The 25,420-nt window shown below is 33.8% G+C and overlaps 1 protein-coding gene across 1 annotated transcript in view; it reads right to left on the reverse strand.

Moving 5' to 3' along the window:
* The window catches only part of LOC131997377 (GATA zinc finger domain-containing protein 14-like), a 50,730-nt gene extending 25,940 nt beyond the window's left edge, over window positions 1–24,790 (reverse strand). Inside the window, exon 1 of the mRNA XM_059368338.1 lies at window positions 24,343–24,790. Coding sequence (XP_059224321.1) covers window positions 24,343–24,790 — 448 coding nt within the window. The remainder of the gene's footprint in view (window positions 1–24,342) is intronic.
* Window positions 24,791–25,420: the final 630 nt, after the last annotated feature.

The following is a 25,420-nucleotide window of genomic DNA, read 5'->3' on the forward strand; positions in this document are numbered from 1 at the left end:
TGAGTAAAAAATCGAAAAACATTCTTTATAAAAATTTACTCCGAAAATGCTATAACTCCTCAAATCTTCGAATTTCGAATATTCGAATGCAGCCCTGGATTTGGAATACAGCGATGAATCATTTTCCAACAACAATTTCTTAGAAATCGAAATTTTGATTTTTTCCAATTTTTTCTGGCAAGGGTATAGCCCATTGAAAATTTCGATTTTCGACCATCCCAAAATGTTTCGGATTTGCATTCCCATGTGCTGTTCGTACCTGAATTATACTACCTGAAGTGAAAACTTCATCGTTTTCACTGAAAAATGAGTAAAAAATCGAAAAATTTTGTATGTAAAATTTTACTCCGAAAACGCTATAACTCCCCCAAATCTTCGAATTTCGAAAATTCGAATGCAGCCCTGGATTTGGAATACAGCGAGGAATCATTTTCCAACAACAATTTCTTAGAAATCGAAATTTTGATTTTTTCCAATTTTTTGTGGCAAGGGTATAGCCCATTGAAAATTTCGATTTTCGACCATCCCAAAATGTTTCGGATTTGCATTCCCATGTGCTGTTCATACCCCAATTATACTACCTGAAGTGAAAACTTCATCGTTTTCATTGAAAAATGAGTAAAAAATCGAAAAACATTCTTGATAAAAATTTACTCCGAAAATGCTATAACTCCCCCAAATCTTCGAATTTCGAAAATTCGAATGCAGCCCTGGATTTGGAATACAGCGATGAATCATTTTCCAACAACAATTTCTTAGAAATCGAAATTTTGATTTTTTCCAATTTTTTCTGGCAAGGGTATAGCCCATTGAAAATTTCGATTTTCGACCATCCCAAAATGTTTCGGATTTCCATTCCCATGTGCTGTTCATACCTCAATTATACTACCTGAAGTGAAAACTTTATCGTTTTCATTGAAAAATGAGTAAAAAATCGAAAAACATTCTTGATAAAAATTTACTCCGAAAATGCTATAACTCCCCCAAATCTTCGAATTTCGAAAATTCGAATGCAGCCCTGGATTTGGAATACAGCGATGAATCATTTTCCAACAACAATTTCTTAGAAATCGAATTTTGATTTTTTCCAATTTTTTCTGGCAAGGGTATAGCCCATTGAAAATTTCGATTTTCGACCATCCCAAAATGTTTCGGATTTGCGTTCCCATGTGCTGTTCGTACCTGAATTATACTACCTGAAGTGAAAACTTCATCGTTTTCATTAAAAAATGAGTAAAAAATCGAAAAATTTTGTATGTAAAATTTTACTCCGAAAACGCCATAACTGAGTAAAAATGAGTAAAAAATCGAAAAACATTCTTGATAAAAATTTACGCCGAAAATGCTATAACTCCCCCAAATCTTCGAATTTCGAATATTCGAATGCAGCCCTGGATTTGGAATACAGCGATGAATCATTTTCCAACAACAATTTCTTAGAAATCGAAATTTTGATTTTTTCTAATTTTTTCTGGCAAGGGTATAGCCCATTGAAAATTTCGATTTTCGACCATCCCGAAATGTTTCGGATTTGCATTCCCATGTGCTGTTCATACCTCAATTATACTACCTGAAGTGAAAACTTCATCGTTTTCATTGAAAAATGAGTAAAAAACCGAAAAATATTCTTGATAAAAATTTACTCCGAAAATGCTATAACTCCCCAAATCTTCGAATTTCGAAAATTCGAATGCAGCCCTGGATTTGGAATACAGCGATGAATCATTTTCCAACAACAATTTCTTACAAATCGAAATTTTGATTTTTTTCCAATTTTTTTTGGCAAGGGTATAGCCCATTGAAAATTTCGATTTTCGACCATCCCAAAATGTTTCGGATTTGCATTCCCATGTGCTGTTCATACCTCAATTATACTACCTGAAGTGAAAACTTCATCGTTTTCATTGAAAAATGAGTAAAAAATCGAAAAACATTCTTTATAAAAATTTACTCCGAAAATGCTATAACTCCCCCAAATCTTCGAATTTCGAAAATTCGAATGCAGCCCTGGATTTGGAATACAGCGAGGAATCATTTTCCAACAACAATTTCTTAGAAATCGAAATTTTGATTTTTTCCAATTTTTTCTGGCAAGGGCCCATTGAAAATTTCGATTTTCGACCATCCCAAAATGTTTCGGATTTGCATTCCCATGTGCTGTTCGTACCTGAATTATACTACCTGAAGTGAAAACTTCATCGTTTTCACTGAAAAATGAGTAAAAAATCGAAAAATTTTGTATGTAAAATTTTACTCCGAAAATGCTATAACTCCCCCAAATCTTCGAATTTCGAAAATTCGAATGCAGCCCTGAATCATCGTTTTCATTGAAAAATGAGTAAAAAATCGAAAAACATTCTTTATAAAAATTTACTCCGAAAATGCTATAACTCCCCCAAATCTTCGAATTTCGAAAATTCGAATGCAGCCCTGGATTTGGAATACAGCGAGGAATCATTTTCCAACAACAATTTCTTAGAAATCGAAATTTTGATTTTTTCCAATTTTTTCTGGCAAGGGTATATAGCCCATTGAAAATTTCGATTTTCGACATCCCAAAATGTTTCGGATTTGCATTCCCATGTGCTGTTCATACCTCAATTATACTACCTGAAGTGAAAACTTCATCGTTTTCATTGAAAAATGAGTAAAAAATCGAAAAACATTCTTTATAAAAATTTACTCCGAAAAAGCTATAACTCCCCCAAATCTTCGAATTTCGAAAATTCGAATGCAGCCCTGGATTTGGAATACAGCGAGGAATCATTTTCCAACAACAATTTCTTAAAAATCGAAATTTTTATTTTTTCCAATTTTTTCTGGCAAGGGTATAGCCCATTGAAAATTTCGTGCTGTTCATACCTCAATCATACTACCTGAAGTGAAAACTTCATCGTTTTCATTGAAAAATGAGTAAAAAATCGAAAAACATTTTTTATAAAAATTTACTCCGAAAATGCTATAACTCCCCCAAATCTTCGAATTTCGAAAATTCGAATGCAGCCCTGGATTTGGAATACAGCGAGGAATCATTTTCCAACAACAATTTCTTAGAAATCGAAATTTTGATTTTTTCCAATTTTTTCTGGCAAGGGTATAGCCCATTGAAAATTTCGATTTTCGACCATCCCAAAATGTTTCGGATTTGCATTCCCATGTGCTGTTCATACCTCAATTATACTACCTGAAGTGAAAACTTTATCGTTTTCATTGAAAAATGAGTAAAAAATCGAAAAACATTCTTGATAAAAATTTACTCCGAAAATGCTATAACTCCCCCAAATCTTCGAATTTCGAAAATTCGAATGCAGCCCTGGATTTGGAATACAGCGATGAATCATTTTCCAACAACAATTTCTTAGAAATCGAAATTTTGATTTTTTCCAATTTTTTCTGGCAAGGGTATAGCCCATTGAAAATTTCAATTTTCGACCATCCCAAAATGTTTCGGATTTGCATTCCCATGTGCTGTTCATACCTCAATTATACTACCTGAAGTGAAAACTTCATCGTTTTCATTGAAAAATGAGTAAAAAATCGAAAAACATTCTTTATAAAAATTTACTCCGAAAATGCTATAACTCCCCCAAATCTTCGAATTTCGAAAATTCGAATGCAGCCCTGGATTTGGAATACAGCGAGGAATCATTTTCCAACAACAATTTCTTAGAAATCGAAATTTTGATTTTTTCCAATTTTTTCTGGCAAGGGTATAGCCCATTGAAAATTTCGATTTTCGACCATCCCAAAATGTTTCGGATTTGCATTCCCATGTGCTGTTCGTACCTGAATTATACTACCTGAAGTGAAAACTTCATCGTTTTCATTGAAAAATGAGTAAAAAATCGAAAAACATTCTTGATAAAAATTTGCTCCGAAAATGCTATAACTCCCCCAAATCTTCGAATTTCGAAAATTCGAATACAGCCCTGGATTTGGAATACAGCGAGGAATCATTCTCCAACAACAATTTCTTAGAAATCGAAATTTTGATTTTTTCCAATTTTTTCTGGCAAGGGTATAGCCAATAGAAAATTTCGATTTTCGACCATACCAAAATGTTTCGGATTTGCATTCCCATGTGCTGTTCATACCTCAATTATACTACCTGAAGTGAAAACTTCATCGTTTTCATTGAAAAATGAGTAAAAAATCGAAAAACATTCTTGATAAAAATTTACTCCGAAAATGCTATAACTCCCCCAAATCTTCGAATTTCGAAAATTCGAATGCAGCCCTGGATTTGGAATACAGCGATGAATCATTTTCCAACAACAATTTCTTAGAAATCGAAATTTTGATTTTTTCCAATTTTTTCTGGCAAGGGTATAGCCCATTGAAAATTTCGATTTTCGACCATCCCAAAATGTTTCGGATTTGCATTCCCATGTGCTGTTCGTACCTGAATTATACTACCTGAAGTGAAAACTTCATCGTTTTCACTGAAAAATGAGTAAAAAATCGAAAAATTTTGTATGTAAAATTTTGCTCCGAAAATGCTATAACTCCCCCAAATCTTCGAATTTCGAAAATTCGAATACAGCCCTGGATTTGGAATACAGCGAGGAATCATTCTCCAACAACAATTTCTTAGAAATCGAAATTTTGATTTTTTCCAATTTTTTCTGGCAAGGGTATAGCCCATTGAAAATTTCGATTTTCGACCATCCCAAAATGTTTCGGATTTGCATTCCCATGTGCTGTTCATACCTCAATTATACTACCTGAAGTGAAAACTTCATCGTTTTCATTGAAAAATGAGTAAAAAATCGAAAAACATTCTTGATAAAAATTTACTCCGAAAATGCTATAACTCCCCCAAATCTTCGAATTTCGAAAATTCGAATGCAGCCCTGGATTTGGAATACAGCGATGAATCATTTTCCAACAACAATTTCTTAGAAATCGAAATTTTGATTTTTTCCAATTTTTTCTGGCAAGGGTATAGCCCATTGAAAATTTCGATTTTCGACCATCCCAAAATGTTTCGGATTTGCATTCCCATGTGCTGTTCGTACCTGAATTATACTACCTGAAGTGAAAACTTCATCGTTTTCACTGAAAAATGAGTAAAAAATCGAAAAATTTTGTATGTAAAATTTTACTCCGAAAACGCCATAACTCCCCCAAATCTTCGAATTTCGAAAATTCGAATGCAGCCCTGGATTTGGAATACAGCGAGGAATCATTTTCCAACAACAATTTCTTAGAAATCGAAATTTTGATTTTTTCCAATTTTTTGTGGCAAGGGTATAGCCCATTGAAAATTTCGATTTTCGACCATCCCAAAATGTTTCGGATTTGCATTCCCATGTGCTGTTCATACCTCAATTATACTACCTGAAGTGAAAACTTCATCGTTTTCATTGAAAAATGAGTAAAAAATCGAAAAACATTCTTGATAAAAATTTACTCCGAAAATGCTATAACTCCCCCAAATCTTCGAATTTCGAAAATTCGAATGCAGCCCTGGATTTGGAATACAGCGATGAATCATTTTCCAACAACAATTTCTTAGAAATCGAAATTTTGATTTTTTCCAATTTTTTGTGGCAAGGGTATAGCCCATTGAAAATTTCGATTTTCGACCATCCCAAAATGTTTCGGATTTGCATTCCCATGTGCTGTTCATACCTCAATTATACTACCTGAAGTGAAAACTTCATCGTTTTCATTGAAAAATGAGTAAACAATCGAAAAACATTCTTGATAAAAATTTACTCCGAAAATGCTATAACTCCCCCAAATCTTCGAATTTCGAAAATTCGAATGCAGCCCTGGATTTGGAATACAGCGAGGAATCATTCTCCAACAACAATTTCTTAGAAATCGAAATTTTGATTTTTTCCAATTTTTTCTGGCAAGGGTATAGCCCATTGAAAATTTCGATTTTCGACCATCCCAAAATGTTTCGGATTTGCATTCCCATGTGCTGTTCATACCTCAATTATACTACCTGAAGTGAAAACTTCATCGTTTTCATTGAAAAATGAGTAAAAAATCGAAAAACATTCTTGATAAAAATTTACTCCGAAAATGCTATAACTCCCCCAAATCTTCGAATTTCGAAAATTCGAATGTAGCCCTGGATTTGGAATACAGCGAGGAATCATTCTCCAACAACAATTTCTTAGAAATCGAAATTTTGATTTTTTCCAATTTTTTCTGGCAAGGGTATAGCCCATTGAAAATTTCGATTTTCGACCATCCCAAAATGTTTCGGATTTGCGTTCCCATGTGCTGTTCATACCTCAATTATACTACCTGAAGTGAAAACTTCATCGTTTTCATTGAAAAATGAGTAAAAAATCGAAAAACATTCTTGATAAAAATTTACTCCGAAAATGCTATAACTCCCCCAAATCTTCGAATTTCGAAAATTCGAATGCAGCCCTGGATTTGGAATACAGCGATGAATCATTTTCCAACAACAATTTCTTAGAAATCGAAATTTTGATTTTTTCCAATTTTTTCTGGCAAGGGTATAGCCCATTGAAAATTTCGTGCTGTTCATACCTCAATTATACTACCTGAAGTGAAAACTTCATCGTTTTCATTGAAAAATGAGTAAAAAATCGAAAAACATTCTTTATAAAAATTTACTCCGAAAATGCTATAACTCCTCAAATCTTCGAATTTCGAATATTCGAATGCAGCCCTGGATTTGGAATACAGCGATGAATCATTTTCCAACAACAATTTCTTAGAAATCGAAATTTTGATTTTTTCCAATTTTTTCTGGCAAGGGTATAGCCCATTGAAAATTTCGATTTTCGACCATCCCAAAATGTTTCGGATTTGCATTCCCATGTGCTGTTCGTACCTGAATTATACTACCTGAAGTGAAAACTTCATCGTTTTCATTGAAAAATGAGTAAACAATCGAAAAACATTCTTGATAAAAATTTACTCCGAAAATGCTATAACTCCCCCAAATCTTCGAATTTCGAAAATTCGAATGCAGCCCTGGATTTGGAATACAGCGATGAATCATTTTCCAACAACAATTTCTTAGAAATCGAAATTTTGATTTTTTCCAATTTTTTTTGGCAAGGGTATAGCCCATTGAAAATTTCGTGCTGTTCATACCTCAATTATACTACCTGAAGTGAAAACTTCATCGTTTTCATTGAAAAATGAGTAAAAAATCGAAAAACATTCTTTATAAAAATTTACTCCGAAAATGCTATAACTCCTCAAATCTTCGAATTTCGAATATTCGAATGCAGCCCTGGATTTGGAATACAGCGATGAATCATTTTCCAACAACAATTTCTTAGAAATCGAAATTTTGATTTTTTCCAATTTTTTCTGGCAAGGGTATAGCCCATTGAAAATTTCGATTTTCGACCATCCCAAAATGTTTCGGATTTGCATTCCCATGTGCTGTTCGTACCTGAATTATACTACCTGAAGTGAAAACTTCATCGTTTTCACTGAAAAATGAGTAAAAAATCGAAAAATTTTGTATGTAAAATTTTACTCCGAAAACGCTATAACTCCCCCAAATCTTCGAATTTCGAAAATTCGAATGCTGCCCTTGATTTGGAATACAGCGAGGAATCATTTTCCAACAACAATTTCTTAGAAATCGAAATTTTGATTTTTTCCAATTTTTTGTGGCAAGGGTATAGCCCATTGAAAATTTCGATTTTCGACCATCCCAAAATGTTTCGGATTTGCATTCCCATGTGCTGTTCATACCTCAATTATACTACCTGAAGTGAAAACTTCATCGTTTTCATTGAAAAATGAGTAAAAAATCGAAAAACATTCTTGATAAAAATTTACTCCGAAAATGCTATAACTCCCCCAAATCTTCGAATTTCGAAAATTCGAATGCAGCCCTGGATTTGGAATACAGCGATGAATCATTTTCCAACAACAATTTCTTAGAAATCGAAATTTTGATTTTTTCCAATTTTTTCTGGCAAGGGTATAGCCCATTGAAAATTCGATTTTCGACCATCCCAAAATGTTTCGGATTTCCATTCCCATGTGCTGTTCATACCTCAATTATACTACCTGAAGTGAAAACTTTATCGTTTTCATTGAAAAATGAGTAAAAAATCGAAAAACATTCTTGATAAAAATTTACTCCGAAAATGCTATAACTCCCCCAAATCTTCGAATTTCGAAAATTCGAATGCAGCCCTGGATTTGGAATACAGCGATGAATCATTTTCCAACAACAATTTCTTAGAAATCGAATTTTGATTTTTTCCAATTTTTTCTGGCAAGGGTATAGCCCATTGAAAATTTCGATTTTCGACCATCCCAAAATGTTTCGGATTTGCGTTCCCATGTGCTGTTCGTACCTGAATTATACTACCTGAAGTGAAAACTTCATCGTTTTCATTAAAAAATGAGTAAAAAATCGAAAAATTTTGTATGTAAAATTTTACTCCGAAAACGCCATAACTGAGTAAAAATGAGTAAAAAATCGAAAAACATTCTTGATAAAAATTTACGCCGAAAATGCTATAACTCCCCCAAATCTTCGAATTTCGAAAATTCGAATGCAGCCCTGGATTTGGAATACAGCGATGAATCATTTTCCAACAACAATTTCTTAGAAATCGAAATTTTGATTTTTTCTAATTTTTTCTGGCAAGGGTATAGCCCATTGAAAATTTCGATTTTCGACCATCCCGAAATGTTTCGGATTTGCATTCCCATGTGCTGTTCATACCTCAATTATACTACCTGAAGTGAAAACTTCATCGTTTTCATTGAAAAATGAGTAAAAAACCGAAAAATATTCTTGATAAAAATTTACTCCGAAAATGCTATAACTCCCCAAATCTTCGAATTTCGAAAATTCGAATGCAGCCCTGGATTTGGAATACAGCGATGAATCATTTTCCAACAACAATTTCTTACAAATCGAAATTTTGATTTTTTTCCAATTTTTTTTGGCAAGGGTATAGCCCATTGAAAATTTCGATTTTCGACCATCCCAAAATGTTTCGGATTTGCATTCCCATGTGCTGTTCATACCTCAATTATACTACCTGAAGTGAAAACTTCATCGTTTTCATTGAAAAATGAGTAAAAAATCGAAAAACATTCTTTATAAAAATTTACTCCGAAAATGCTATAACTCCCCCAAATCTTCGAATTTCGAAAATTCGAATGCAGCCCTGGATTTGGAATACAGCGAGGAATCATTCTCCAACAACAATTTCTTAGAAATCGAAATTTTGATTTTTTCCAATTTTTTCTGGCAAGGGCCCATTGAAAATTTCGATTTTCGACCATCCCAAAATGTTTCGGATTTGCATTCCCATGTGCTGTTCGTACCTGAATTATACTACCTGAAGTGAAAACTTCATCGTTTTCACTGAAAAATGAGTAAAAAATCGAAAAATTTTGTATGTAAAATTTTACTCCGAAAATGCTATAACTCCCCCAAATCTTCGAATTTCGAAAATTCGAATGCAGCCCTGAATCATCGTTTTCATTGAAAAATGAGTAAAAAATCGAAAAACATTCTTTATAAAAATTTACTCCGAAAATGCTATAACTCCCCCAAATCTTCGAATTTCGAAAATTCGAATGCAGCCCTGGATTTGGAATACAGCGAGGAATCATTTTCCAACAACAATTTCTTAGAAATCGAAATTTTGATTTTTTCCAATTTTTTCTGGCAAGGGTATATAGCCCATTGAAAATTTCGATTTTCGACATCCCAAAATGTTTCGGATTTGCATTCCCATGTGCTGTTCATACCTCAATTATACTACCTGAAGTGAAAACTTCATCGTTTTCATTGAAAAATGAGTAAAAAATCGAAAAACATTCTTTATAAAAATTTACTCCGAAAAAGCTATAACTCCCCCAAATCTTCGAATTTCGAAAATTCGAATGCAGCCCTGGATTTGGAATACAGCGAGGAATCATTTTCCAACAACAATTTCTTAAAAATCGAAATTTTTATTTTTTCCAATTTTTTCTGGCAAGGGTATAGCCCATTGAAAATTTCGTGCTGTTCATACCTCAATCATACTACCTGAAGTGAAAACTTCATCGTTTTCATTGAAAAATGAGTAAAAAATCGAAAAACATTTTTTATAAAAATTTACTCCGAAAATGCTATAACTCCCCCAAATCTTCGAATTTCGAAAATTCGAATGCAGACCTGGATTTGGAATACAGCGAGGAATCATTTTCCAACAACAATTTCTTAGAAATCGAAATTTTGATTTTTTCCAATTTTTTCTGGCAAGGGTATAGCCCATTGAAAATTTCGATTTTCGACCATCCCAAAATGTTTCGGATTTGCATTCCCATGTGCTGTTCATACCTCAATTATACTACCTGAAGTGAAAACTTCATCGTTTTCATTGAAAAATGAGTAAAAAATCGAAAAACATTCTTTATAAAAATTTACTCCGAAAATGCTATAACTCCCCCAAATCTTCGAATTTCGAAAATTCGAATGCAGCCCTGGATTTGGAATACAGCGAGGAATCATTTTCCAACAACAATTTCTTAGAAATCGAAATTTTGATTTTTTCCAATTTTTTCTGGCAAGGGTATAGCCCATTGAAAATTTCGATTTTCGACCATCCCAAAATGTTTCGGATTTGCATTCCCATGTGCTGTTCGTACCTGAATTATACTACCTGAAGTGAAAACTTCATCGTTTTCATTGAAAAATGAGTAAAAAATCGAAAAACATTCTTGATAAAAATTTGCTCCGAAAATGCTATAACTCCCCCAAATCTTCGAATTTCGAAAATTCGAATACAGCCCTGGATTTGGAATACAGCGAGGAATCATTCTCCAACAACAATTTCTTAGAAATCGAAATTTTGATTTTTTCCAATTTTTTCTGGCAAGGGTATAGCCCATTGAAAATTTCGATTTTCGACCATCCCAAAATGTTTCGGATTTGCATTCCCATGTGCTGTTCATACCTCAATTATACTACCTGAAGTGAAAACTTCATCGTTTTCATTGAAAAATGAGTAAAAAATCGAAAAACATTCTTGATAAAAATTTACTCCGAAAATGCTATAACTCCCCCAAATCTTCGAATTTCGAAAATTCGAATGCAGCCCTGGATTTGGAATACAGCGATGAATCATTTTCCAACAACAATTTCTTAGAAATCGAAATTTTGATTTTTTCCAATTTTTTCTGGCAAGGGTATAGCCCATTGAAAATTTCGATTTTCGACCATCCCAAAATGTTTCGGATTTGCATTCCCATGTGCTGTTCGTACCTGAATTATACTACCTGAAGTGAAAACTTCATCGTTTTCACTGAAAAATGAGTAAAAAATCGAAAAATTTTGTATGTAAAATTTTGCTCCGAAAATGCTATAACTCCCCCAAATCTTCGAATTTCGAAAATTCGAATACAGCCCTGGATTTGGAATACAGCGAGGAATCATTCTCCAACAACAATTTCTTAGAAATCGAAATTTTGATTTTTTCCAATTTTTTCTGGCAAGGGTATAGCCCATTGAAAATTTCGATTTTCGACCATCCCAAAATGTTTCGGATTTGCATTCCCATGTGCTGTTCATACCTCAATTATACTACCTGAAGTGAAAACTTCATCGTTTTCATTGAAAAATGAGTAAAAAATCGAAAAACATTCTTGATAAAAATTTACTCCGAAAATGCTATAACTCCCCCAAATCTTCGAATTTCGAAAATTCGAATGCAGCCCTGGATTTGGAATACAGCGATGAATCATTTTCCAACAACAATTTCTTAGAAATCGAAATTTTGATTTTTTCCAATTTTTTCTGGCAAGGGTATAGCCCATTGAAAATTTCGATTTTCGACCATCCCAAATTGTTTCGGATTTGCATTCCCATGTGCTGTTCGTACCTGAATTATACTACCTGAAGTGAAAACTTCATCGTTTTCACTGAAAAATGAGTAAAAAATCGAAAAATTTTGTATGTAAAATTTTACTCCGAAAACGCCATAACTCCCCCAAATCTTCGAATTTCGAAAATTCGAATGCAGCCCTGGATTTGGAATACAGCGAGGAATCATTTTCCAACAACAATTTCTTAGAAATCGAAATTTTGATTTTTTCCAATTTTTTGTGGCAAGGGTATAGCCCATTGAAAATTTCGATTTTCGACCATCCCAAAATGTTTCGGATTTGCATTCCCATGTGCTGTTCATACCTCAATTATACTACCTGAAGTGAAAACTTCATCGTTTTCATTGAAAAATGAGTAAAAAATCGAAAAACATTCTTGATAAAAATTTACTCCGAAAATGCTATAACTCCCCCAAATCTTCGAATTTCGAAAATTCGAATGCAGCCCTGGATTTGGAATACAGCGATGAATCATTTTCCAACAACAATTTCTTAGAAATCGAAATTTTGATTTTTTCCAATTTTTTGTGGCAAGGGTATAGCCCATTGAAAATTTCGATTTTCGACCATCCCGAAATGTTTCGGATTTGCATTCCCATGTGCTGTTCATACCTCAATTATACTACCTGAAGTGAAAACTTCATCGTTTTCATTGAAAAATGAGTAAAAAACCGAAAAACATTCTTGATAAAAATTTACTCCGAAAATGCTATAACTCCCCAAATCTTCGAATTTCGAAAATTCGAATGCAGCCCTGGATTTGGAATACAGCGATGAATCATTTTCCAACAACAATTTCTTAGAAATCGAAATTTTGATTTTTTCCAACTTTTTCTGGCAAGGGTATAGCCCATTGAAAATTTCAATTTTCGACCATCCCAAAATGTTTCGGATTTGCATTCCCATGTGCTGTTCATACCTCAATTATACTACCTGAAGTGAAAACTTCATCGTTTTCATTGAAAAATGAGTAAAAAATCGAAAAACATTCTTTATAAAAATTTACTCCGAAAATGCTATAACTCCCCCAAATCTTCGAATTTCGAAAATTCGAATGCAGCCCTGGATTTGGAATACAGCGAGGAATCATTTTCCAACAACAATTTCTTAGAAATCGAAATTTTGATTTTTTCCAATTTTTTGTGGCAAGGGTATAGCCCATTGAAAATTTCGATTTTCGACCATCCCAAAATGTTTCGGATTTGCATTCCCATGTGCTGTTCATACCTCAATTATACTACCTGAAGTGAAAACTTCATCGTTTTCATTGAAAAATGAGTAAAAAACCGAAAAACATTCTTGATAAAAATTTACTCCGAAAATGCTATAACTCCCCAAATCTTCGAATTTCGAAAATTCGAATGCAGCCCTGGATTTGGAATACAGCGATGAATCATTTTCCAACAACAATTTCTTACAAATCGAAATTTTGATTTTTTTCCAATTTTTTTTGGCAAGGGTATAGCCCATTGAAAATTTCGATTTTCGACCATCCCAAAATGTTTCGGATTTGCATTCCCATGTGCTGTTCATACCTCAATTATACTACCTGAAGTGAAAACTTCATCGTTTTCATTGAAAAATGAGTAAAAAATCGAAAAACATTCTTTATAAAAATTTACTCTGAAAATGCTATAACTCCCCCAAATCTTCGAATTTCGAAAATTCGAATGCAGCCCTGGATTTGGAATACAGCGAGGAATCATTTTCCAACAACAATTTCTTAGAAATCGAAATTTTGATTTTTTCCAATTTTTTGTGGCAAGGGTATAGCCCATTGAAAATTTCGATTTTCGACCATCCCAAAATGTTTCGGATTTGCATTCCCATGTGCTGTTCATACCTCAATTATACTACCTGAAGTGAAAACTTCATCGTTTTCATTGAAAAATGAGTAAAAAACCGAAAAACATTCTTGATAAAAATTTACTCCGAAAATGCTATAACTCCCCCAAATCTTCGAATTTCGAAAATTCGAATGCAGCCCTGGATTTGGAATACAGCGAGGAATCATTCTCCAACAACAATTTCTTAGAAATCGAAATTTTGATTTTTTCCAATTTTTTCTGGCAAGGGCCCATTGAAAATTTCGATTTTCGACCATCCCAAAATGTTTCGGATTTGCATTCCCATGTGCTGTTCGTACCTGAATTATACTACCTGAAGTGAAAACTTCATCGTTTTCATTGAAAAATGAGTAAAAAACCGAAAAACATTCTTGATAAAAATTTACTCCGAAAATGCTATAACTCCCCAAATCTTCGAATTTCGAAAATTCGAATGCAGCCCTGGATTTGGAATACAGCGATGAATCATTTTCCAACAACAATTTCTTAGAAATCGAAATTTTGATTTTTTCGAATTTTTTCTGGCAAGGGTATAGCCCATTGAAAATTTCGATTTTCGACCATCCCGAAATGTTTCGGATTTGCATTCCCATGTGCTGTTCATACCTCAATTATACTACCTGAAGTGAAAACTTCATCGTTTTCATTGAAAAATGAGTAAAAAACCGAAAAACATTCTTGATAAAAATTTACTCCGAAAATGCTATAACTCCCCAAATCTTCGAATTTCGAAAATTCGAATGCAGCCCTGGATTTGGAATACAGCGATGAATCATTTTCCAACAACAATTTCTTAGAAATCGAAATTTTCATTTTTTCCAATTTTTTCTGGCAAGGGTATAGCCCATTGAAAATTTCAATTTTCGACCATCCCAAAATGTTTCGGATTTGCATTCCCATGTGCTGTTCATACCTCAATTATACTACCTGAAGTGAAAACTTCATCGTTTTCATTGAAAAATGAGTAAAAAATCGAAAAACATTCTTTATAAAAATTTACTCCGAAAATGCTATAACTCCCCCAAATCTTCGAATTTCGAAAATTCGAACGCAGCCCTGGATTTGGAATACAGCGAGGAATCATTTTCCAACAACAATTTCTTAGAAATCGAAATTTTGATTTTTTCCAATTTTTTGTGGCAAGGGTATAGCCCATTGAAAATTTCGATTTTCGACCATCCCAAAATGTTTCGGATTTGCATTCCCATGTGCTGTTCATACCTCAATTATACTACCTGAAGTGAAAACTTCATCGTTTTCATTGAAAAATGAGTAAAAAACCGAAAAACATTCTTGATAAAAATTTACTTCGAAAATGCTATAACTCCCCAAATCTTCGAATTTCGAAAATTCGAATGCAGCCCTGGATTTGGAATACAGCGATGAATCATTTTCCAACAACAATTTCTTACAAATCGAAATTTTGATTTTTTTCCAATTTTTTTTGGCAAGGGTATAGCCCATTGAAAATTTCGATTTTCGACCATCCCAAAATGTTTCGGATTTGCATTCCCATGTGCTGTTCATACCTCAATTATACTACCTGAAGTGAAAACTTCATCGTTTTCATTGAAAAATGAGTAAAAAATCGAAAAACATTCTTGGTAAAAATTTACTCCGAAAATGCTATAACTCCCCCAAATCTTCGAATTTCGAAAATTCGAATGCAGCCCTGGATTTGGAATACAGCGAGGAATCATTCTCCAACAACAATTTCTTAGAAATCGAAATTTTGATTTTTTCCAATTTTTTCTGGCAAGGGCCCATTGAAAATTTCGATTTTCGACCATCCCAAAATGTTTCGGATTTGCATTCCCATGTGCTGTTCGTACCTGAATTATACTACCTGAAGTGAAAACTTCATCGTTTTCACTGAAAAATGAGTAAAAAATCGAAAAATTTTGTATGTAAAATTTTACTCCGAAAATGCTATAACTCCCCCAAATCTTCGAATTTCGAAAATTCGAATGCAGCCCTGGATTTGGAATACAGCGAGGAATCATTCTCCAACAACAATTTCTTAGAAATCGAAATTTTGATTTTTTCCAATTTTTTCTGGCAAGGGCCCATTGAAAATTTCGATTTTCGACCATCCCAAAATGTTTCGGATTTGCATTCCCATGTGCTGTTCGTACCTGAATTATACTACCTGAAGTGAAAACTTCATCGTTTTCACTGAAAAATGAGTAAAAAATCGAAAAATTTTGTATGTAAAATTTTACTCCGAAAATGCTATAACTCCCCCAAATCTTCGAATTTCGAAAATTCGAATGCAGCCCTGAATCATCGTTTTCATTGAAAAATGAGTAAAAAATCGAAAAACATTCTTTATAAAAATTTACTCCGAAAATGCTATAACTCCCCCAAATCTTCGAATTTCGAAAATTCGAATGCAGCCCTGGATTTGGAATACAGCGAGGAATCATTTTCCAACAACAATTTCTTAGAAATCGAAATTTTGATTTTTCCAATTTTTTCTGGCAAGGGTATAGCCCATTGTAAATTTCGATTTTCGACCATCCCAAAATGTTTCGGATTTGCATTCCCATGTGCTGTTCATACCTCAATTATACTACCTGAAGTGAAAACTTCATCGTTTTCATTGAAAAATGAGTAAAAATCGAAAAACATTCTTTATAAAAATTTACTCCGAAAAAGCTATAACTCCCCCAAATCTTCGAATTTCGAAAATTCGAATGCAGCCCTGGATTTGGAATACAGCGAGGAATCATTTTCCAACAACAATTTCTTAAAAATCGAAATTTTTATTTTTTCCAATTTTTTCTGGCAAGGGTATAGCCCATTGAAAATTTCGTGCTGTTCATACCTCAATCATACTACCTGAAGTGAAAACTTCATCGTTTTCATTGAAAAATGAGTAAAAAATCGAAAAACATTTTTTATAAAAATTTACTCCGAAAATGCTATAACTCCCCCAAATCTTCGAATTTCGAAAATTCGAATGCAGCCCTGGATTTGGAATACAGCGAGGAATCATTTTCCAACAACAATTTCTTAGAAATCGAAATTTTGATTTTTTCCAATTTTTTCTGGCAAGGGTATAGCCCATTGAAAATTTCGTGCTGTTCATACCTCAATTATACTACCTGAAGTGAAAACTTCATCGTTTTCATTGAAAAATGAGTAAAAAATCGAAAAACATTCTTTATAAAAATTTACTCCGAAAATGTTATAACTCCCCCAAATCTTCGAATTTCGAAAATTCGAATGCAGCCCTGGATTTGGAATACAGCGAGGAATCATTTTCCAACAACAATTTCTTAGAAATCGAAATTTTGATTTTTTCCAATTTTTTCTGGCAAGGGTATAGCCCATTGAAAATTTCGTGCTGTTCATACCTCAATTATACTACCTGAAGTGAAAACTTCATCGTTTTCATTGAAAAATGAGTAAAAAATCGAAAAACATTCTTTATAAAAATTTACTCCGAAAATGCTATAACTCCCCCAAATCTTCGAATTTCGAATATTCGAATGCAGCCCTGGATTTGGAATACAGCGATGAATCATTTTCCAACAACAATTTCTTAGAAATCGAAATTTTGATTTTTTCCAATTTTTTCTGGCAAGGGTATAGCCCATTGAAAATTTCGATTTTCGACCATCCAAAAATGTTTCGGATTTGCATTCCCATGTGCTGTTCGTACCTGAATTATACTACCTGAAGTGAAAACTTCATCGTTTTCATTGAAAAATGAGTAAAAAATCGAAAAACATTCTTGATAAAAATTTACTCCGAAAATGCTATAACTCCCCCAAATCTTCGAATTTCGAAAATTCGAATGCAGCCCTGGATTTGGAATACAGCGATGAATCATTTTCCAACAACAATTTCTTAGAAATCGAAATTTTGATTTTTTCCAATTTTTTCTGGCAAGGGTATAGCCCATTGAAAATTTCGATTTTCGACCATCCCAAAATGTTTCGGATTTGCATTCCCATGTGCTGTTCGTACCTGAATTATACTACCTGAAGTGAAAACTTCATCGTTTTCACTGAAAAATGAGTAAAAAATCGAAAAATTTTGTATGTAAAATTTTACTCCGAAAACGCCATAACTCCCCCAAATCTTCGAATTTCGAAAATTCGAACGCAGCCCTGGATTTGGAATACAGCGAGGAATCATTTTCCAACAACAATTTCTTAGAAATCGAAATTTTGATTTTTTCCAATTTTTTGTGGCAAGGGTATAGCCCATTGAAAATTTCGATTTTCGACCATCCCAAAATGTTTCGGATTTGCATTCCCATGTGCTGTTCATACCTCAATTATACTACCTGAAGTGAAAACTTCATCGTTTTCATTGAAAAATGAGTAAAAAACCGAAAAACATTCTTGATAAAAATTTACTTCGAAAATGCTATAACTCCCCAAATCTTCGAATTTCGAAAATTCGAATGCAGCCCTGGATTTGGAATACAGCGATGAATCATTTTCCAACAACAATTTCTTACAAATCGAAATTTTGATTTTTTTCCAATTTTTTTTGGCAAGGGTATAGCCCATTGAAAATTTCGATTTTCGACCATCCCAAAATGTTTCGGATTTGCATTCCCATGTGCTGTTCATACCTCAATTATACTACCTGAAGTGAAAACTTCATCGTTTTCATTGAAAAATGAGTAAAAAATCGATAAACATTCTTGATAAAAATTTACTCCGAAAATGCTATAACTCCCCCAAATCTTCGAATTTCGAAAATTCGAATGCAGCCCTGGATTTGGAATACAGCGAGGAATCATTCTCCAACAACAATTTCTTAGAAATCGAAATTTTGATTTTTTCCAATTTTTTCTGGCAAGGGCCCATTGAAAATTTCGATTTTCGACCATCCAAAAATGTTTCGGATTTGCATTCCCATGTGCTGTTCGTACCTGAATTATACTACCTGAAGTGAAAACTTCATCGTTTTCATTGAAAAATGAGTAAAAAATCGAAAAACATTCTTGATAAAAATTTACTCCGAAAATGCTATAACTCCCCCAAATCTTCGAATTTCGAAAATTCGAATGCAGCCCTGGATTTGGAATACAGCGATGAATCATTTTCCAACAACAATTTCTTAGAAATCGAAATTTTGATTTTTTCCAATTTTTTCTGGCAAGGGTATAGCCCATTGAAAATTTCGATTTTCGACCATCCCAAAATGTTTCGGATTTGCATTCCCATGTGCTGTTCGTACCTGAATTATACTACCTGAAGTGAAAACTTCATCGTTTTCACTGAAAAATGAGTAAAAAATCGAAAAATTTTGTATGTAAAATTTTACTCCGAAAACGCCATAACTCCCCCAAATCTTCGAATTTCGAAAATTCGAATGCAGCCCTGGATTTGGAATACAGCGAGGAATCATTTTCCAACAACAATTTCTTAGAAATCGAAATTTTGATTTTTTCCAATTTTTTGTGGCAAGGGTATAGCCCATTGAAAATTTCGATTTTCGACCATCCCAAAATGTTTCGGATTTGCATTCCCATGTGCTGTTCATACCTCAATTATACTACCTGAAGTGAAAACTTTATCGTTTTCATTGAAAAATGAGTAAAAAATCGAAAAACATTCTTGATAAAAATTTACTCCGAAAATGCTATAACTCCCCCAAATCTTCGAATTTCGAAAATTCGAATGCAGCCCTGGATTTGGAATACAGCGATGAATCATTTTCCAACAACAATTTCTTAGAAATTGAAATTTTGATTTTTTCGAATTTTTTCTGGCAAGGGTATAGCCCATTGAAAATTTCGATTTTCGACCATCCCGAAATGTTTCGGATTTGCATTCCCATGTGCTGTTCATACCTCAATTATACTACCTGAAGTGAAAACTTCATCGTTTTCATTGAAAAATGAGTAAAAAACCGAAAAACATTCTTGATAAAAATTTACTCCGAAAATGCTATAACTCCCCAAATCTTCGAATTTCGAAAATTCGAATGCAGCCCTGGATTTGGAATACAGCGATGAATCATTTTCCAACAACAATTTCTTAGAAATCGAAATTTTGATTTTTTCCAATTTTTTCTGGCAAGGGTATAGCCCATTGAAAATTTCAATTTTCGACCATCCCAAAATGTTTCGGATTTGCCTTCCCATGTGCTGTTCATACCTCAATTATACTACCTGAAGTGAAAACTTCATCGTTTTCATTGAAAAATGAGTAAAAAATCGAAAAACATTCTTTATAAAAATTTACTCCGAAAATGCTATAACTCCCCCAAATCTTCGAATTTCGAAAATTCGAATGCAGCCCTGGATTTGGAATACAGCGAGGAATCATTTTCCAACAACAATTTCTTATAAATCGAAATTTTGATTTTTTCCAATTTTTTCTGGTAAGGGTATAGCCCATTGAAAATTTCGATTTTCGACCATCCCAAAATGTTTCGGATTTGCATTCCCATGTGCTGTTCGTACCTGAATTATACTACCTGAAGTGAAAACTTCATCGTTTTCATTGAAAAATGAGTAAAAAACCGAAAAACATTCTTTATAAAAATTTACTCCGAAAATGCTATAACTCCCCAAATCTTCGAATTTCGAAAATTCGAATGCAGCCCTGGATTTGGAATACAGCGATGAATCATTTTCCAACAACAATTTCTTAGAAATCGAAATTTTGATTTTTTCCAATTTTTTCTGGCAAGGGTATAGCCCATTGAAAATTTAAATTTTCGACCATCCCAAAATGTTTCGGATTTGCATTCCCATGTGCTGTTCATACCTGAATTATACTACCTGAAGTGAAAACTTCATCGTTTTCATTGAAAAATGAGTAAAAAACCGAAAAACATTCTTGATAAAAATTTACTCCGAAAATGCTATAACTCCCCCAAATCTTCGAATTTCGAAAATTCGAATGCAGCCCTGGATTTGGAATACAGCGAGGAATCATTTTCCAACAACAATTTCTTAGAAATCGAAATTTTGATTTTTTCCAATTTTTTCTGGCAAGGGTTTGACCCATTGAAAATTTCGATTTTCGACCATCCCGAAATGTTTCGGATTTGCATTCCCATGTGCTGTTCATACCTCAATTATACTACCTGAAGTGAAAACTTCATCGTTTTCATTGAAAAATGAGTAAAAAATCGAAAAACATTCTTGATAAAAATTTACTCCGAAAATGCTATAACTCCCCCAAATCTTCGAATTTCGAAAATTCGAATGCAGCCCTGGATTTGGAATACAGCGATGAATCATTTTCCAACAACAATTTCTTAGAAATCGAAATTTTGATTTTTCCAATTTTTTCTGGCAAGGGTATAGCCCATTGTAAATTTCGATTTTCGACCATCCCAAAATGTTTCGGATTTGCATTCCCATGTGCTGTTCATACCTCAATTATACTACCTGAAGTGAAAACTTCATCGTTTTCATTGAAAAATGAGTAAAAAACCGAAAAACATTCTTGATAAAAATTTACTCCGAAAATGCTATAACTCCCCAAATCTTCGAATTTCGAAAATTCGAATGCAGCCCTGGATTTGGAATACAGCGATGAATCATTTTCCAACAACAATTTCTTAGAAATCGAAATTTTGATTTTTTCCAATTTTTTCTGGCAAGGGTATAGCCCATTGAAAATTTCGATTTTCGGCCATCCCAAAATGTTTCGGATTTGCATTCCCATGTGCTGTTCGTACCTGAATTATACTACCTGAAGTGAAAACTTCATCGTTTTCACTGAAAAATGAGTAAAAAATCGAAAAATTTTGTATGTAAAATTTTACTCCGAAAATGCTATAACTCCCCCAAATCTTCGAATTTCGAAAATTCGAATGCAGCCCTGGATTTGGAATACAGCGAGGAATCATTTTCCAACAACAATTTCTTAGAAATCGAAATTTTGATTTTTTCCAATTTTTTCTGGCAAGGGTTTGACCCATTGAAAATTTCGATTTTCGACCATCCCAAAATGTTTCGGATTTGCATTCCCATGTGCTGTTCATACCTGAATTATACTACCTGAAGTGAAAACTTCATCGTTTTCATTGAAAAATGAGTAAAAAATCGAAAAATTTTGTATATAAAATTCTACTCCGAAAACGCCATAACTCCCCCAAATCTTCGAATTTCGAAAATTCGAATGCAGCCCTGGATTTGGAATACAGCGATGAATCATTTTCCAACAACAATTTCTTAGAAATCGAAATTTTGATTTTTTCCAATTTTTTCTGGCAAGGGTATACCATTGAAAATTTCGATTTTCGACCATCCCAAAATGTTTCGGATTTGCATTCCCATGTGCTGTTCATACCTCAATTATACTACCTGAAGTGAAAACTTTATCGTTTTCATTGAAAAATGAGTAAAAAACCGAAAAACATTCTTGATAAAAATTTACTCCGAAAATGCTATAACTCCCCCAAATCTTCGAATTTCGAAAATTCGAATGCAGCCCTGGATTTGGAATACAGCGATGAATCATTTTCCAACAACAATTTCTTAGAAATCGAAATTTCGATTTTTTCCAATTTTTTCTGGCAAGGGTATAGCCCATTGAAAATTTCGATTTTCGACCATCCCAAAATGTTTCGGATTTGCATTCCCATGTGCTGTTCATACCTCAATTATACTACCTGAAGTGAAAACTTTATCGTTTTCATTGAAAAATGAGTAAAAAACCGAAAAACATTCTTGATAAAAATTTACTCCGAAAATGCTATAACTCCCCCAAATCTTCGAATTTCGAAAATTCGAATGCAGCCCTGGATTTGAAATACAGCGATGAATCATTTTCCAACAACAATTTCTTAGAAATCGAAATTTTGATTTTTTCCAATTTTTTCTGGCAAGGGTATAGCCCATTGAAAATTTCGATTTTCGACCATCCCAAAATGTTTCGGATTTGCATTCCCATGTGCTGTTCATACCTCAATTATACTACCTGAAGTGAAAACTTCATCATTTTCACTGAAAAATGAGCAAAAAATCGAAAAAAATTTTACTCTGTTAGGGTATTGTTGACCTGGTTTAAAATTCTTGTAATTTTGTTGTATTGTATCGGCTATAGGTCCATTAAAACACAAATATTTAAGGTTTTTTTCTTTTATTTTTCTCCAATATTTCGGTAGACTCCGTCTACCATTTTCAAGGCTAGTTGTATTTAAATAAAAAAACAGAAAAACACAAATTTTAGTAAAAACGAATCACACAATAAAAACAGAAAAACAATAATTTTTAAGAAACTTTAATTCCTATTACATTTAATGAGTTGTTACACGAACTATTGTCTGTTGGCAACTAAATGTTCTCTTCTGTTGTGCTTGTTGACTGTGTGGCGGTATACCTTCGCGCAGCTTTCTATATCTTTCTTGAAATTCATTCTCTCGTCAGGCGGTAAGTCGATGATATGCAACATCTCGAGAGTGAATCTTCGTCTGTAATTGTTCTCTTGAGCTAAGATGTCCACATCGTTGAGGTTTGGCTTATGACCAGTCAATGCACAGTGGGCTGCTAGTGCAGTTTTCTGCTCGATTGGTCTATTATTGGCTTTTTGGTCAGATTTATGTGCAGATAACCTAGTTTTCAATTTCGTCATGGTAGTGCCAATATATGCCATCGGGCATATATTGGACTTGTCGCCGTTACATCTAATTTTATATACCACGTTTGATTTCTCCTCATTTTTAATTTTACATTTTGTCTTGCTGAATAATTCATTCACAGTTTTGCCTGTTTTTAATGCGAGATGGTATTTGTCCTTGTCGTATAGATTTGATTTGCCAAATCTTTCGGAGAATCCTTGTATGTATGTTAGCGATTTATAAATTTTTCCTTTTGTAGGCTGCTCTCCGTCTATGATTTTTCCAAGACGTTCCTTGGCCTTGCCTAATAGTGAATTAATTGTCCAATTAGGGAAGTCGTTGGCTCTAAGAATTGCCTTTATTTTCCTCTCATTGTCAGGATGAAAGTCTGGATCACTAATGCTAAATACTCTTCTTATAAAATTCGTTGCTGTGTTTGTTATTACTCTCTTGTGGTGTTTAGAGTAAAAATTGATTAATCTTCCGGAAGCCGTCGATTTTTGATACCAATCTATTTTTAGCTGGTTGCCATGTCTATAAACTACCGAGTCCAAATAAGGTAGTTTGCCATCATATTCTTCTTCCTTCGTAAATTGGATGTAGTTGTTGAAGGAGTTCAGAGTCTTCAGCGTCTCTGCCACGTCTGATTTCTTCAAAATCGCGAAAATGTCGTCTACATATTTTGTCAATATCTTAGGTTTTCTTATTTTGTCAAATGTGTTATTGAGAAGTTCCTCCATTACGATGTCAGCAATAATGGGTGAAGCGGGTGATCCCATTGGCATTCCTCTAAGCTGTTCATACAACTTGTCATCGTATTTAAAATATCTGCTGTCCTTAATGCAGAATGTTAGAATTTCCTTGAAAATTTCCCTTGGAATATTGGTATATTTTTCAATCTCGTCCCATTTATTCTCAATTGTCTGGAGTGCTAAATTTATTGGAATACTTGGGAACAAGGACACCACGTCAAAAGATACTAAAACTTCGTCATTTTCTATGGTCATGTTCTTTATCTTAGCTTTAAAGTCCACTGCGTCTTTCACATTATATTTGGAATCCTTGGTGATATTTTTCAAAATATTCACTATGTACCTACATAGATGATAGGACGGCGCGTTTATTGATGAACATATTGGTCTCAACGGTGTACCTTCTTTATGGATCTTTGGGAGTCCATATATTCGAGGGGCCAATGCGGTCTTGCTGGTCAATTTATTCTTCTCCTGGATGCTGATAAGATTCAAGTTGTGAAGTTTATCCACCAATTTGTTGTTCCTTGTCTGTAGCCTAGATGTTGGGTCAATCTTTAAGCGCCTATACATACACATATCGTGTATTATTGCCTTCATTTTTTGCTCGTAGTCATCTTTGTACAAAGCCACTGTCTTTCCTCCCTTGTCTGCCGTTAAAATTAATAAATCCTCATTCTCCTTTAAATATTTTCTTGTTTGAGACACTGTGTCCACCACATATTTGTCTCTCATGCTCATCTTTGACTTTCGTAAGTGATCGTCTATCAATGTTGTAAGCTTGGTTCTTCCCATCTCCTGTTCCTCTCTATTCTCTATAGTTTGTACACACTCCTCTCCCTCTGCAATGACTTGCAAGAGTGGAAAGTTCTTGTTGGTGTGTGGGAGAGCGTGTTTCGGACCTAAAGAGAGAATCCATTGTACGTTCGTTGGTATCTCTCGCTCTGTTTTATTCAGAACGGCCCAGCAATATTCGAAACACCAAAAACAAATAGCCAAGCTCAAAACATCGGTAACATTTTTAATAAAATGTAAGAGAACAGGCATCATACCAAACTTCATAATCAATGCAACCAAACACACTAACAACATCTTCCAAACACACAAAACCAAGAAAATCCCGCCAAATATTGAGAAAACATTACACAGGTACATTCACAACTTTCACACGAAAGTATTAAAACTTCTAATACAATACAAACACAAGCAAATCCACTCTTTTAAAGAGAAAGTAGAGAATACAAAGACTAAGCTAGGAGAACTACTGACTCAAGATGATTTCCTACAATACCTCGACAGTGAGCTTACTCTCTACAAGGGCAATGTTAGCAAGAGCAAGACAACACACATAAAGAAACTACAGGCACTCACACAACGACAAGACAAGGCCCTCAACATTAGACGCAACGACGTGTGGTTTGTGAA

Source organism: Stomoxys calcitrans, chromosome 1, assembly GCF_963082655.1.
Source record: "Stomoxys calcitrans chromosome 1, idStoCalc2.1, whole genome shotgun sequence".
Taxonomy (NCBI): Eukaryota; Metazoa; Arthropoda; class Insecta; order Diptera; family Muscidae; genus Stomoxys; species Stomoxys calcitrans.